The sequence below is a fragment of the Carica papaya genome, chromosome 4 (assembly GCF_054855325.1).
Source record: "Carica papaya isolate Zhongbai chromosome 4, ASM5485532v1, whole genome shotgun sequence".
NCBI lineage: Eukaryota > Viridiplantae > Streptophyta > Magnoliopsida > Brassicales > Caricaceae > Carica > Carica papaya.
The window spans coordinates 26,694,756-26,707,693 of NC_142312.1; the positions used below are offsets into that span (position 1 = coordinate 26,694,756).

The 12,938-nt window shown below is 37.6% G+C and overlaps 2 protein-coding genes across 2 annotated transcripts; both read left to right on the top strand.

Annotated features, from left to right (window-relative positions):
• The first annotated feature begins 66 nt into the window (after positions 1-66).
• LOC110810914 (transcription factor ILR3-like) lies at positions 67-10,358 on the top strand. Its single transcript, XM_088218548.1, has 5 exons — positions 67-412; positions 8,177-8,239; positions 9,259-9,336; positions 9,407-9,569; positions 9,671-10,358. Exons 1-5 carry the CDS (start codon positions 273-275, stop codon positions 9,932-9,934), a joined length of 708 nt encoding a protein of 235 aa, XP_088074674.1. The 5' UTR covers positions 67-272; the 3' UTR covers positions 9,935-10,358.
• Positions 10,359-10,518: 160 nt separating this feature from the next.
• On the top strand, positions 10,519-12,130 carry LOC110810913 (plant/protein (DUF1995)). Its single transcript, XM_088218547.1, has one exon. The coding sequence runs from the start codon at positions 10,696-10,698 to the stop codon at positions 11,716-11,718; it is 1,023 nt and encodes a 340-aa protein (XP_088074673.1). The 5' UTR covers positions 10,519-10,695; the 3' UTR covers positions 11,719-12,130.
• Positions 12,131-12,938: the final 808 nt, after the last annotated feature.

Sequence of the window (12,938 nt, forward strand, 5' to 3'; positions counted from 1 at the left end):
CCGATTACCCACAAAAAACCCGACCGTAATTGGGTGCAGAATGACGAAACCTCGTCAAAACCACACCACCAGCTGCCACCAATCACAACCCCATCCTTCCCTTTTCCATTTTCCACCCGTCGCCCATAGATTCCATTTTCCGGGGAAAATAACCTCGTTTTCTCTCCCCTCTAACCCCCAATTTTCTCTCTTTCGCCTATTTGTTTTCCGGGAAAATCTGATCATTGCTGGAGAAACCCTCCCAAGTTTTCTCCCTCGACGAAAGTCGCAGAATGGTGTCTCCTGAAAACACCAATTGGCTCTACGACTACCCCTTGATCGACGATATCCCTGTCCCGGATGGGAGTTTCTCAGTCCCCAATTCGGGTTTCTCTTGGCCCGTTCAGCCCATGAATGGTTCCTCTAACGTCAGGTACCAAACACTTTGTCTTTTCTTCTCCTTCTTTATCTCTGTAATCTATGTATCCCTGCTTTAGGGTTTTATCAGTTTCTCGCTGGATTATCGTGGGACTGGGGGTGCTATTTTTGTATTTACTTACTTCAAGTTGTAAGAAAAATTGTAATGGTAGATTTTCTGCTTTTGCTTCGGAATTGGATTTCCTTGTGCCAGCGAATTCAGTTTTTCATATTATGTAGATACGTAATAAGGGGAAAAGTTCGGTACATCCTGAAATTGGTGTTCAAAATTCACTTAGATAGCATACTTTTTTATCTATTTTTTACTCCATATCCTTGGATTGAAAGGAAAATAGAAGGAGCTGAAGATTCCATCAAAGGTACTTTTTTAGTGCTTAGAATAGCTTCGGGTGTAAATGGTGTGGAAGGGTTGGAGGGGAAAAGCTTGGTCTTTTATTATAGTATAGGACCTAGTGTAAATTTTGGGTAGTTGACTTCAATTATATCTAATGAGTCCGCTGGAGTGAGTGAAAATTGTTTCTTCATTCTCCGCCAAATTTCAACTTCAGGATCTTCCAGATTTTTTATATGATATTACAAGGTTAGCACAACATAATTGTTATTAGCTCTACTTTCTTTCTGACTGATGGATTAAATCAGAAAAATATCTGGAATTAAAGTAATTTCATAGTGAGAAGTTTTATGTACACTTCTTTTTAAGCTTCGGCGAGTTCATTTTTCTCCAATCTGATAGCTGTAGCTCGGCCTAGAGCTTTCAATTCAGATGGGAATATGTTGAATCAAACGAGAAATGTCTTGTTATGGAATTGTCCTAAAGCACCGTACTCAAGATCATCTTTTGTTATTCATATTATGTTCAAGTGCAAGTTTTGTCTAATTTGGTTTTTTTTTAGCAGTTAGCACATGCTTTAAGGAAGAATTTCTTATGGTCTGTCATAGTTTGTAATTTGGATGATTTTTATTATATTGATAGAATAGGCAAGTAGAGCCAATAATATGTATATCGCATGGTGGAGAATGAACATGAACCAAAGATTTTAAGTAATTAAGACTTTTATTTCTAGCTAGTCTACAATTTTGTGTAATAGCATAGATAAGATTACGTCTTTAGTAATTTTTTTCAAAAAGATTATGTCTTTAGTAACTTTAGGATTTTATATTTATAGTTTAAGTTAAGATTAATGTTTTCTGTTAGGATCTTTAGTTATCATTAGATTAGGATTTTTTATTTAAAAATTATAAATAGCTTTTTAATTTTATCGTTGAGCACAGGCCATGACCGAATAAATTATCATGAGAGTTTTTGCAATGTCTTGGTTGTGTGGTACGTTCAGCTCTTATGTCTGATACTTACGAAACCCCCACTACAAGTATAATTCTTAAGAGATCCTAGGTTTAATATCCAAGAATCACTTAAAATTTTCCCAGATCCTTAAGTAGGCAAATTATATCTTATTTTTCCTACATCAATTAGTATCACAGTGCGCGTAATAATGCACTTGTGGAAGAAGTTCGGAATATGCATATGAGACAAGTTGGCTAAGCTACTCAAAATTTCCAAATTGCATAAGTTACTAACTTTTGACCTAGATATCAAGAAGGTGATGGATGGTGTCAATAAACATTTAAAGGTTTAACATCAACTTGGGAAGAAGAACTGTATCAGTTAGTAGTTGAACAGAATCTGTTGAAACTTTAAGTATTATGACGGTTGAACGGTATTAGTTAGTAGCTGAATAGAATCTGTTGTGACTGTTATCAGGTTGTTAAGTGTACTAAGTCAACTATAAATAATTTGTAGGAGAAGATCGAGGATAATTTTTGCAGACTTAATAATACTGTACAATTACACTCTCTCATTTTCTCTCTTTCAGCCTAGTTCTATTGTGTCTTTTCTCATCTCCTCAACTTCTTATCTCAGTCATAAAATTAGAATACCACTGACAAGTCAGATTTCATGTCTGGAGTTCCTGACAGATGAATAAGTGGAGCAAAAAGAAGAATTGCCGACTCTAGATTTCAAGATTATTCAAGGCTCCGTCTAAAGAGAGTTCTATAGTAATTCAATATATGGAGGAACCTGATACGTAGATTGACTTTACTGATGTTCTATGCAACGAGGGACTTGGACGCCAATTTTTCAATATGTTGATTTTATTCTACCTACAAAATTTCACTCTCCTTATCAAGTATCCTTACCTTATTTTTGTCTGTGGATGAGGGTGACGAATTTGGTAGTTTGCGAAATATCTTCTGGGATATTGCAAGATCTTGTTTTTTGGACATTTTGATGCTTTAAAACTCGAGGTTGTGTTTTCTTTAAGAATGGAAGGATGATGAAGGATGGATATGAAGTAGAACTTTTAAATAGATCAGAAATTTTACTTTTAGCTAATCAATAACTTAATGTAATAATATGGAGAAAATTAGGTCTTTTGGGATCTCGGAATTTTGTTTACAGGTCAAATTAAGTTTTAAGTTTTGTATTAGGATTCTTTTATTATAATTAGATTTAGAATTTTATATTTAAGATTATACATACTTTATTAATTTCACTTTTGAGATCAAGCCTTGAGTGAAATAAATATTGTGAGGTTCTTTCAACATCTTGGTTGTGTAATACAATCAACTCTTAGCTATTGTTTAAGAAACTTCAAATGCGTGTCTCATGTTTAAGGGATATTAGGTGTACTTCCTACTTAATTTTGTGGTATTTCCATCCTAATTCTTAGATTTTAATGTCTAACAATTTCTAAATTCATCCCAAATCCATAAGTAGGTATTCACTCTTACATGTGCTACATCATTGTGTCCCTTGATTCTTCCCTTTTCATTTTAACATTTTGGTGGGTGCCATGGCAATGGCTTTCAAAGTGCAAGCTTCTTTTTTTCTGCCCCTTAATATGGTTTGCAGAAGAAATATACAATGGAACTGGAAACAGGGTCTGAAAAAATTTGGTATTAATGTGATTAATGATTTGAGATGAAACTTGATTGGCTGGGGAATTACAGGGGTTTACGGATGGGCTTTGGCGCTTTCTTGGACTACATTCCAGCATGCTGGCCTGTTCTTTTTTTTTTTTGAAATAAAAAGAGGTATCATTCCAAAGGTACAAAGGGAGTGCCGTCCAATATACAACAGTTACAGTTCAATCAAATGATGTAAAACCATTCCCAAATCCTAAAGATCCTGAATATTATGTCCCAAGAATAAAGAACCAAAAAGATGAAACCATCTATCCTTGATGCTGTTAAAATCATTTTCTATCCCCTCAAAAGCTCTTGAATTTTTCTCTTTCCACACAACCCACATTAGAGATAATGGAATCAGCATTAGATATTTCTTCTTCTCCCCCAATCTAGCCCAAGCCCACAATTCATTCTTAACCAGCCCCGCTATAGCCCATTTGATTCCTAACATTCCATAAATAGAAGTCCATAGATCATAAACAGGCGGACACCACAATAATAGATGGTTACAAGATTCAGCATAACATTTGCACATATAACATCTATTCACCATGCATCGCCCCTTCCTCATGAGCATATCTATTGTTAAAACACTTCCTCTGCACGCTTCCCATACAAAAAAAGCCAATCTTGGAGGTGCTTTAGTCTTCCATACTTAAACAGAAACACAGAATCTGCATTCACCTTTCCACCCTGAAGGTGACAGTATAGGGATTTCACAGAAAAAATCTCATATTTCTCCATCGTCCACTGTTTATAATCATCCCGGCCCCCCACTTTTAATTCAGATAATAATATATATTGTTGCTAAAAATCATCAATCTCTCAATCATTCAAATTTCTATTGATCTGCACATCCCACCAGCTATGGTCTCCATTTTCCACATACGCCTCCCTTACCGTCATATTTCTGTTCTGAGCAATCCCGAAAATTCTTGGAAATCTGTCTTAAAGTCTAACATTTCCAACCCAAATATCATCCCAAAACCTTATCTTTAAACCATTTCCAACACACCATCTAGTACATTCCTCAAAAACTTTCCTACCCTTTGATATATTCTTCCATAAACTACAGCCATGGGCTCTCCAATCCACACTCCAACCATCTCTCCCACCCCTTGCACCCCATCTAGCCCCCACCACTTTACACCATAATCTGTCACCTTTCCCTACAGTTTCTCCATAACCATTTTCCTAACAAAGCATTATTCATTTGAAAAATAGATCTTAGCCCCAATCCTTCACATTCCATAGGGTTTTTTACCTTCCCCCATTGTATTAAATGATATTTCTTTTTATCTATCTCATCACCTCATAAAAATCTGCATTGTATTGTTTCCAGCTTTTTTGCAACTTTGGATGGAATAGCTAACATCGAAAGATAATAAATTGGTAAATTAGCTAAAGTACTTTTAATTAGTGTTAGTCTTCCACCCTTTGACAGAAAATTCCTCTTCCAGCCCGCCAATCTCCTCTCAAACATCTCAACGACCGGATCCCAAGTTCTAGAATCTTTGAATTTTGCACCCAAAGGAAGACCAAGGTATTTCAAAGGCAAATCACTCACTCTACAACCCAGCACATCCACCAGCTGTCTCTCCTCTCTCCTATCCCCAATTTTTACCAATTCCGACTTTGCCATATTGATTTTTAATCCCGAAATTATTTGAAAGCGCAGGAGTATACATCGAAGATGAAGCATGGTCCCAATACTTGGTTGGCAAAAAATGATGGCATCATCTGCAAAAAACAAATGCAATACCTCAATTTTAGTATTCTTTTTGCCAAACAATACCCCTTTTACCATATTAAGTTCCTTAGCCCTTTCCAACAATCTACTAAAAGCTTCTATGACGATAATAAACAACAACGGAGACAGTGGATCACCCTGTCTTATCCCACAGGAAGCCTTAAAAAAGGAAGAAGTTCCCCCATTAACCATCACAGCAAACGAGTTAGTAGAAATGCACTGTTTTATCCATTTCCTCCTCCGATCTCCAAAACCCTATCTGCCCAACATATAGTCCACAAAATTCCAATTTACATGATCATAAGCCTTTTCCATGTCGAGTTTGCACGCAATACCTTCCCTTTTGTTGTTTACAAATTCATCAACCACTTCATTTGCCAACAAAACGGTATCAAGAATCTGTCTACCTTCAACAAAAGCATTTTGACTCTCTTCGATCACTTTCCCAAGCACCTTTGCCAATCTTCTAGCCAAAACTTTCAATATTAGTTTATACAAACAACCCACAAGACTAATAGGCCTATATTCTTTCATGCTTTTTGCCCCATCAACTTTTGCAATCAAGGTTATTAACGTAGAGTTTAAAGTTTTGACAAATGACCCTAAATCATAAAATTCTTCAAAAACAGCAGCAATGTCTCCTTTAAGTACTTCCCAAAATTCCTAAAGAAACCTCATATTAAATCCATCTGGTCCCGGAGCCTTATCCCCATTACTCAAACAAAGTGCTTCATGGATTTCCTCTAATGTGAACTTTGTTCGACATACCTTCCTTATACAGTTGTTCAAAACTGGTCTTTTCCATTCTCTCTCATCTCCAATTTCCTGTTATAATTCTATCATTGCACGCGAATTTGTCAATATAATTTTTTCCTCTTCTGTAATTTGCTAACCCATGGAAATATTTTGTATTCCGATCCCCTTCTTTTAACCACTTTTCTCTAAACTTTTGACACCATGAAATTGCCTCAAGATTCAGTTTGAAAGCAACCTTCCTCCTCAATTCCTCTCTTTTTAATCCTGTCTGCCACCCCAACAGTACCGCACTCCTCAAGTTTATCAATTTCAGCAATGCCCATTAACCACTTTTTGAACTCCATATCCAATCTCTCATCCTCATCTCTGGCTCATATTTTTATTTCACTTTTAACGGCCTTCAATCTTTCCGTAAATACAAAGCTAGCCTTTCCCTGCACCCCATTCTTCTCCCATACTTCTTTTATCAATTTCCTGCACCCCTCAACTTTTGACTACTTGTTATCAAATCTAAATGGTATGGGTCTCCATTTAATTCCATCTGAGGAAAGACAGATTGGAAAATGGTCCGAGATTGGTTTTTCTAGTACTGACTGTTTTGCCCCAGCAATCTTCAACAAAAAATTATGTGAAATGAAGAACCTGTAAATTCTTGAACATGAAGGATTGCATCGCATATTCGACCATGTCCACTGCCCCCCCTTCAAAGGTAAATCAACCAGATTAAGACTATTCACAGCCTCCGTAAATTCCTCAATTTGACTAACACGGCTATTGTTTCCTGATCTTTCCCCTTTCTTAAGAATCATGTTGTAATTCTCCCTCACCACCCAATTTCTCCCCCATCTTCTGCTGCAACTATCTAAATCTTCCCATAGTCTTTTCTTTTCCTCCCCCCTAAGCCTGCAATCGACCTCAGTAAAAGCCCACTCCATTTCTTCTTCACAACATTCAAAAAACATGTGATTGATGTTCTCCCCTCCGCTACCTCCTTGCATTTATATTTCTTCCCCCTCCACATCACAAGTATTCCCACTGTTCCCACCTCCGACAGAAAATTCCAACAAATGTTGTTCTCCCCCCACACACTCCGTACCTCCTTTTCCTTGATAATCTCCATTTTTGTTTCCTGAATACAAATCACATTCGGTTTCCACCTTTTAATACACCCTCTAATGACATTTTGTTTACTTCTATCATTCATCCCCCTCACATTCCATGAAATTATTTTTCCAATCATGTTTAATTAGTTAAACCATTTCCTTCGCCTCTCTTCTCAATCCTTTTTCTGCAATCATACTTAATATTTGAGTGCAACCTCTTAAGTTCCCTACTACAGCTATTCCCCGGTTTTTTCTTCCCTTTCATAGCAAGCATCCCGTTTTGATGATCCGATCCATTCCTTGCTTCCATTTCTTCCATCAACTCCATCACTCTATCTTCAAAACCGAAAAATGACATTCCAAGCAACCTACTAATTTTTTGGAAATTTGATTTAACCCGTGCTGAGTGACTCACAGAGTCATTTACCTGCTGAGGCAACACCTTGCAAACTTCAACCAGCATTCTATCCTTATTTCTTCCAGATTCCACCATATCAGTATACCAATTTATGTCAGCCTCATCTGCATTAAACAAAACAATCTCCTTTGCAAATAGACTGGCTTGTTCTTATATGTATTCTAGAGACCTTCAAGGTGAATATTATTCTTTTGCAAATAGACTGAAAGTAATTTAAGTTTGATGCTTTCTTAGACTACATTCCCGCATGCTGGCCTGTTCTTATATGTATTCTAGAGACCTTCAAGGTGAATATGATTCTTTTGCAAATAGACTGAAAGTAATTTAAGTTTGTGCCTTCCCTATGACCTTTGATTTCATATTGATGGCAATCACATTTTTTAAAAGAAGAAATCGCATATTATTGGTTATGTTTGATTGTCTCAAAGAAACAATTATAGGTTACATTTATTATATTTGTTAGTTTTCACAAAAAAAAAAAGAAAAAGAAAACTTATTTTCTTTGAACTGTGCATCCTATTGCACTTTTTTTGTGTGGGTCTTATTGGCTCTTAGGCATATGATTGAGGGGGTCTGGACCCTGGGACTGGTTACCATTGAGTGGACTGCTGGAGTCAACCCTCTTGCACTTTTCCATTAATGAACAAAGTCCATCTGCTTAGCTTTTGAGATTCGGTTGTAATGTTCTTTTGATTTCTCTATTATGTGTGCCTGTTTTAATTTCTGTTCTCTTTCTTGTTCTGTTGTATGATCTCTTCGAAGTGTGGAGATTGAGGGCTCATTTGGGGATTCAGAGGGCATTAAGGAACCAAGTACAAAAAAGAGGTATGCTTTTCGACTTTTATTCTCTATGATTTGATCGGGAAACAGATTGCATCATCATTGAAAATTCCTAACATGTGTATTTGTGCTTTGGTAAACTAGTTTCGTTTCCCAAGGTTATTTGTAGATATGGAACCGAAGTAGATGTACATTAAGGCTAGGTTTGGTTTAAAATGCTAATTTCAAAAGGAATAGGAGTACACTGCAGATGACTGTAGAAAAGGAACGCAATAGAAATGATAAGGGTTGGAATAAGGAATTATATTCTTTCTTTTTTTTGAGATAAAAAGTATAGTAAGGAATAGAATAGGAATTGAACTGAATTTTTAAAAGTGAATTAAGATTGTGAATCACTCGTTATTAGCAGGAAGCAATATCCTTTATCTATCTTTTGGGTGGTTTGGAAGGGCAGAAATGCTAGAACTATTGAGGATATTGAGAGGGAGGTTGTTAACATTAGAGATAGATGGATTCATATTTTTGGTTCTATGATTTGGGGTCATGACATTAATAGGATGTAAGATTTTGGAAATGTCATTAACCATTTGATTGACTTGTAAATATCTTGTATATGAGCGGTACTCCCTTGGTAAATTGTTAATACAATACTATACTATACTTTTATTTATTTTTTAAAAAAATTATTAGCAGGAGGCAACAAAGAACATTAAATATGGCTTTATATTTGAGTCAACAGCTGGTGCCGCCTCCATGGTACCTTGTCTGCTGGTTGGAGCCCACAGAAACTCTACCTGTGAAGATAGCATTAAATTATCTATGGTTTCATGCTAGGATTGTTGGTTACATGTTTCTTCCATTCCTTGTTTATTTCAAAAAGATATATACATAACAGGTGCAATTATTATAAGCGCATTCAGTGCTTATGATTTGATAGCATAGACATTATGTTCTTGCTCAACAATATGTTTATGTTTGCTACAGTTGGTACATATGTAGTTACAAGGATGGCACATTAGAGGAATCTATCTTTTCCCTGTTCTCACATGTTTGTCCTGCCGCAGGGGTAGATCTGAATCATGCAGTGGCTCAAGCTCCAAAGCATGTAGGGAGAAGTTGCGCCGGGATAGGCTAAATGACAAGTAGTCTCTTCCTCTCTGTTCCTGTTTCTCTCTCTGGGCAACTAATTCTAAAATCTGGTGTAAATAATAGGTTTATGGAATTGGGTTCAATCCTAGAGCCTGGAAGGCCTCCTAAAACAGACAAGGCTGCCATTTTGATTGATGCTGTCCGAATAGTGACTCAGTTACGGGGTGAAGCTCAGAAGTTGAAGGAGGCAAATTCAAGTCTTCAAGAAAAGATTAAAGGGTTGAAGGTTATCTACTCTTAATTGCTTTCAGTTGAAAAACTATTCTAACACTTTCATATTAAGAATTTTCTGTAATAATGTATTTTTCCTGACATGCTACTGTGTAGACTGAGAAGAATGAGCTTCGTGATGAGAAGCAGAGGCTGAAGGCAGAGAAGGAGAAGCTGGAGCAGCAACTTAAGACCATGAATTCTCAACCGAGCTTCTTGCCTGCTCCTGCAATTCCTGCAGCATTTGCTGCTCAAGGTCAAGCACCTGGTAACAAGTTGGTGCCTTTCATTGGTTATCCTGGCGTTGCTATGTGGCAATTCATGCCACCTGCTGCAGTGGATACCTCGCAGGATCATGTCCTTCGACCCCCAGTTGCTTAAGTTAGCAACATAATCTGATTTGGGTGAATTTTGGCCCAAGCAAGTGTATTTGTTTTATCATTGTTGTTGACCTTAGTAGTTTTTTGCTTTTGCTGAACCTTTCTAACTGGATTTGCTGGGTGACTGTATTTTGAATTTGTGTACTATGGTATTCGAAGATGGGATTTACATGTAAATTTCAATAAGTAGATCTCTTAGGTTGACCTAAATTGGGAGTTTGCAGCTGCCTACTGCTCTCCCTCCTCCCCTGGCAGTGTCCTTGAAACAAATAGGTTCGTGTTCTTGTGTGCCACCACTCATTGTCTATGTATGCAGGGAAGTTTCATAGTTTTCCAGTGGACTAATAGTGTGTGTAGAGCTTTTAGTTTGTAACATGGAAGTCATGAGATTTTGGAACACGTGACCATTGTGTTTGGTTATTGGACACTCAAGCCTAACTTACAAAAACTCTTCAGAGCACTCAAGCTTTAAACTTTATAAAGAGAAAAAGTATACAACTTTCCCAAAAAGGTTAAGTGCAGATTTGTTTGCGATTAAAAGGTAACTAAAGCTGTTTACTTTCATTCTGTTTAAGTTTAAGCTGGTTCCATTCTGAAGGCAAACAGAGTTAGTTCAACAAGTATTGCCTGGCCTGGTATAGAACAATAAAGAACAGTGCTTTAAAAATGTTTTTTGTTTTTTCGTTATTGGTACTTGTAATAGCCTTATCTGTTTCCGGAGATCGTCTCTGAAATCATCACTACTCCACTTTCTTGCCAAAAATGGCTTCCCCTCTTGTCAACTTTCCCGTACAATCACAAAACTTCTTAATCACAGACCTGTCAACCCCATTTCCCATCTCTAAAACCTTCCTCCCATCTCTTCAATTCCCTGCATTCCGCCATTACTACAACCACTTTTCCACACCTCCAAGTCTCTCCCACAAGCCCAGAATCCCCACTCTCACTCTCCACTTCTCCCTCTCCTCCTCCTCCATTCCTCCCTCTTCCAGAGAAGAAGCCATTCTTCAAGCCAAAACCTGTATTTCCACCTCCCTAGAAAAACCCCTCAACAACCCCAAACTTGCAGGCAAACTCAAAAAACTAAAACAACCCAGGTTCCGCGTCGAGATTCCCCTCAGCGATGATTCACCTTCTTCCCTCTCTCGTCTCGCTTACGACATTTTCAGAGACCTATCCATTAAAAGAAAGGGCTCTCCTGCTAACATTCTCATCCTCTGGCCTAATATCGCCTTAACACAAGCTGCAATTCAAGCTTTCGAGTCACTCCCCTCAAACCGTCTCGATCACACGGATATCTCTTCAGTTTCCGGTGGTGATACCGGAATTTGGAACTCTTTTGATGTGGCAGTGTTTTCGGCGCCTGAGAGCTCGCAGTTGGCGGCTATGAAAATGGTCACCGACGCTATGTACCCGAAGCCGGTGGTGATTTTCAATCCCAGATGGGGGTTTGAGGAGGAAGGTGGGTTTGGAGAATTTGGTGGGTTTGTTGAGTCATTCGAGGTGATTTACTCGTTCATGGGATTGGAGGTTAAGGGTGTTTTGAGCAGGCGAAAGGGGGTGATCTTCAAATGTGTAAGAGATGGAGTTTTGAGCGGCGAGAGATGGAATGTTCTTGTTGAAGAAGAAGGTGGAGAGCTGAAAACAGTATCGAGTTTCAAGGCTCGACCCTCCATAGATGAAGTGGAGACAGTGTTGTATAACTTGATGGCCATGAATTCACCGATCGCCAAGTCCGCTAAGTTCCTGAGGGATTTGGTCTCAAATGTAACAGGGAAAAAATAAGTATAGCTGAACCATCGAGTTTTACTAATGATATCTTTGTAGATCATGGAGAATATCCATTCATCACCACTGAAGATTGTTGATTTGCCGGGAGAACATGTTGCCCACGTAAGTATGAACAACCATGCTCTCATAGCATCCAAAGGAGTATCCCACTTTTTATATAAAGGTAAGTCAGTAGAGAGAGTGGGAAACTCTAGAGATTTGTTCAGATGTATTGGTATCATCAATGTGAATTAAGCTATTGTTCCTTTTATAATATAATGACGGTAAGTAAATGAAATGTTTTTCTGTTATGGCTAAATCTAGAATCTTGACTCTGTGTAACTACCAAGAAATGGGATATGTAAGTTTCAGTTTCTTACGTGGTTCAATTCATCCATAAACAGCACCAAGTTTGAGCTTTTCTCCAGTTAGTTTCTCTATTTTCCACTTAATATTTTGAGACACAATTTTCCATAAATTTACTATGCAGTAAGGCTTAGAAAACCCATTAGTCGTAGCATTTGAAGGATTCTTTTATGATGCCTTGGAGGCAGTTTGTTTTAAGCTAATCTTTTAATATTTCATAATAATTTAGCAACTGCGTGATGCAATTGCTTAATATTGCTTGCTAACTTAGTACAGCGCAAGGCTAACAAATTATTATAAAATGTTAGAAAGTTAACACAAGCATCATGCCTATGATGTATTATAGATTTTCCCTGAAAGGACCTATGTTTGGTAAGGTTTATTCACAATGTTTCGTTGTATGAATGCTGTTTGGATACTGGCCAAATGGTTTCCCTTTTCTTGAAAGAATCTGATAAGTTAAGCTGTCTTCTTTATTTGATCTTTTGGGAGGAAGAAACGAGGCACATTGGTAGGTAAGTGCTACTGTCTTTCTAGTCATATTTGGGAAACCAGGTACTATTACTGCCCCTTGGTTTAGCATTCTTCTTGTTTGTGTGGATTAAGCAATAAACGCACTGTTAACTTGCATTTAGCACAGAACATGAGCAATATGTTTTCATTTTTGGTAAACACGAGCTTTGTGTCTCTACGGCTTTGACTGCAAGATGCTGGACCCGTGAGCTTTGAATTTGATTTACCTGTCAATGTGACATGCGGGAATCATTCCTAGGAAACTGTCTAGGTAGCACAAATATTCTGGAGACATGCAGCTTTTCTTTCTCTTTAGACCCAAATGCAGTTTTTTATGTTGTGCTTTAGTTGGACAA

Bases quoted from the DNA above. Each gene is read 5' to 3' on its own strand.
- LOC110810913 (XM_088218547.1), top strand. From the start codon at position 10,696: ATGGCTTCCCCTCTTGTCAACTTTCCCGTACAATCACAAAACTTCTTA.
- LOC110810914 (XM_088218548.1), top strand. From the start codon at position 273: ATGGTGTCTCCTGAAAACACCAATTGGCTCTACGACTACCCCTTGATC. The intron at 413-8,176 runs GTACCAAACACT...ATCTCTTCGAAG, and splicing joins AATGGTTCCTCTAACGTCAG to TGTGGAGATTGAGGGCTCAT. The intron at 8,240-9,258 runs GTATGCTTTTCG...GTCCTGCCGCAG, and splicing joins GAACCAAGTACAAAAAAGAG to GGGTAGATCTGAATCATGCA.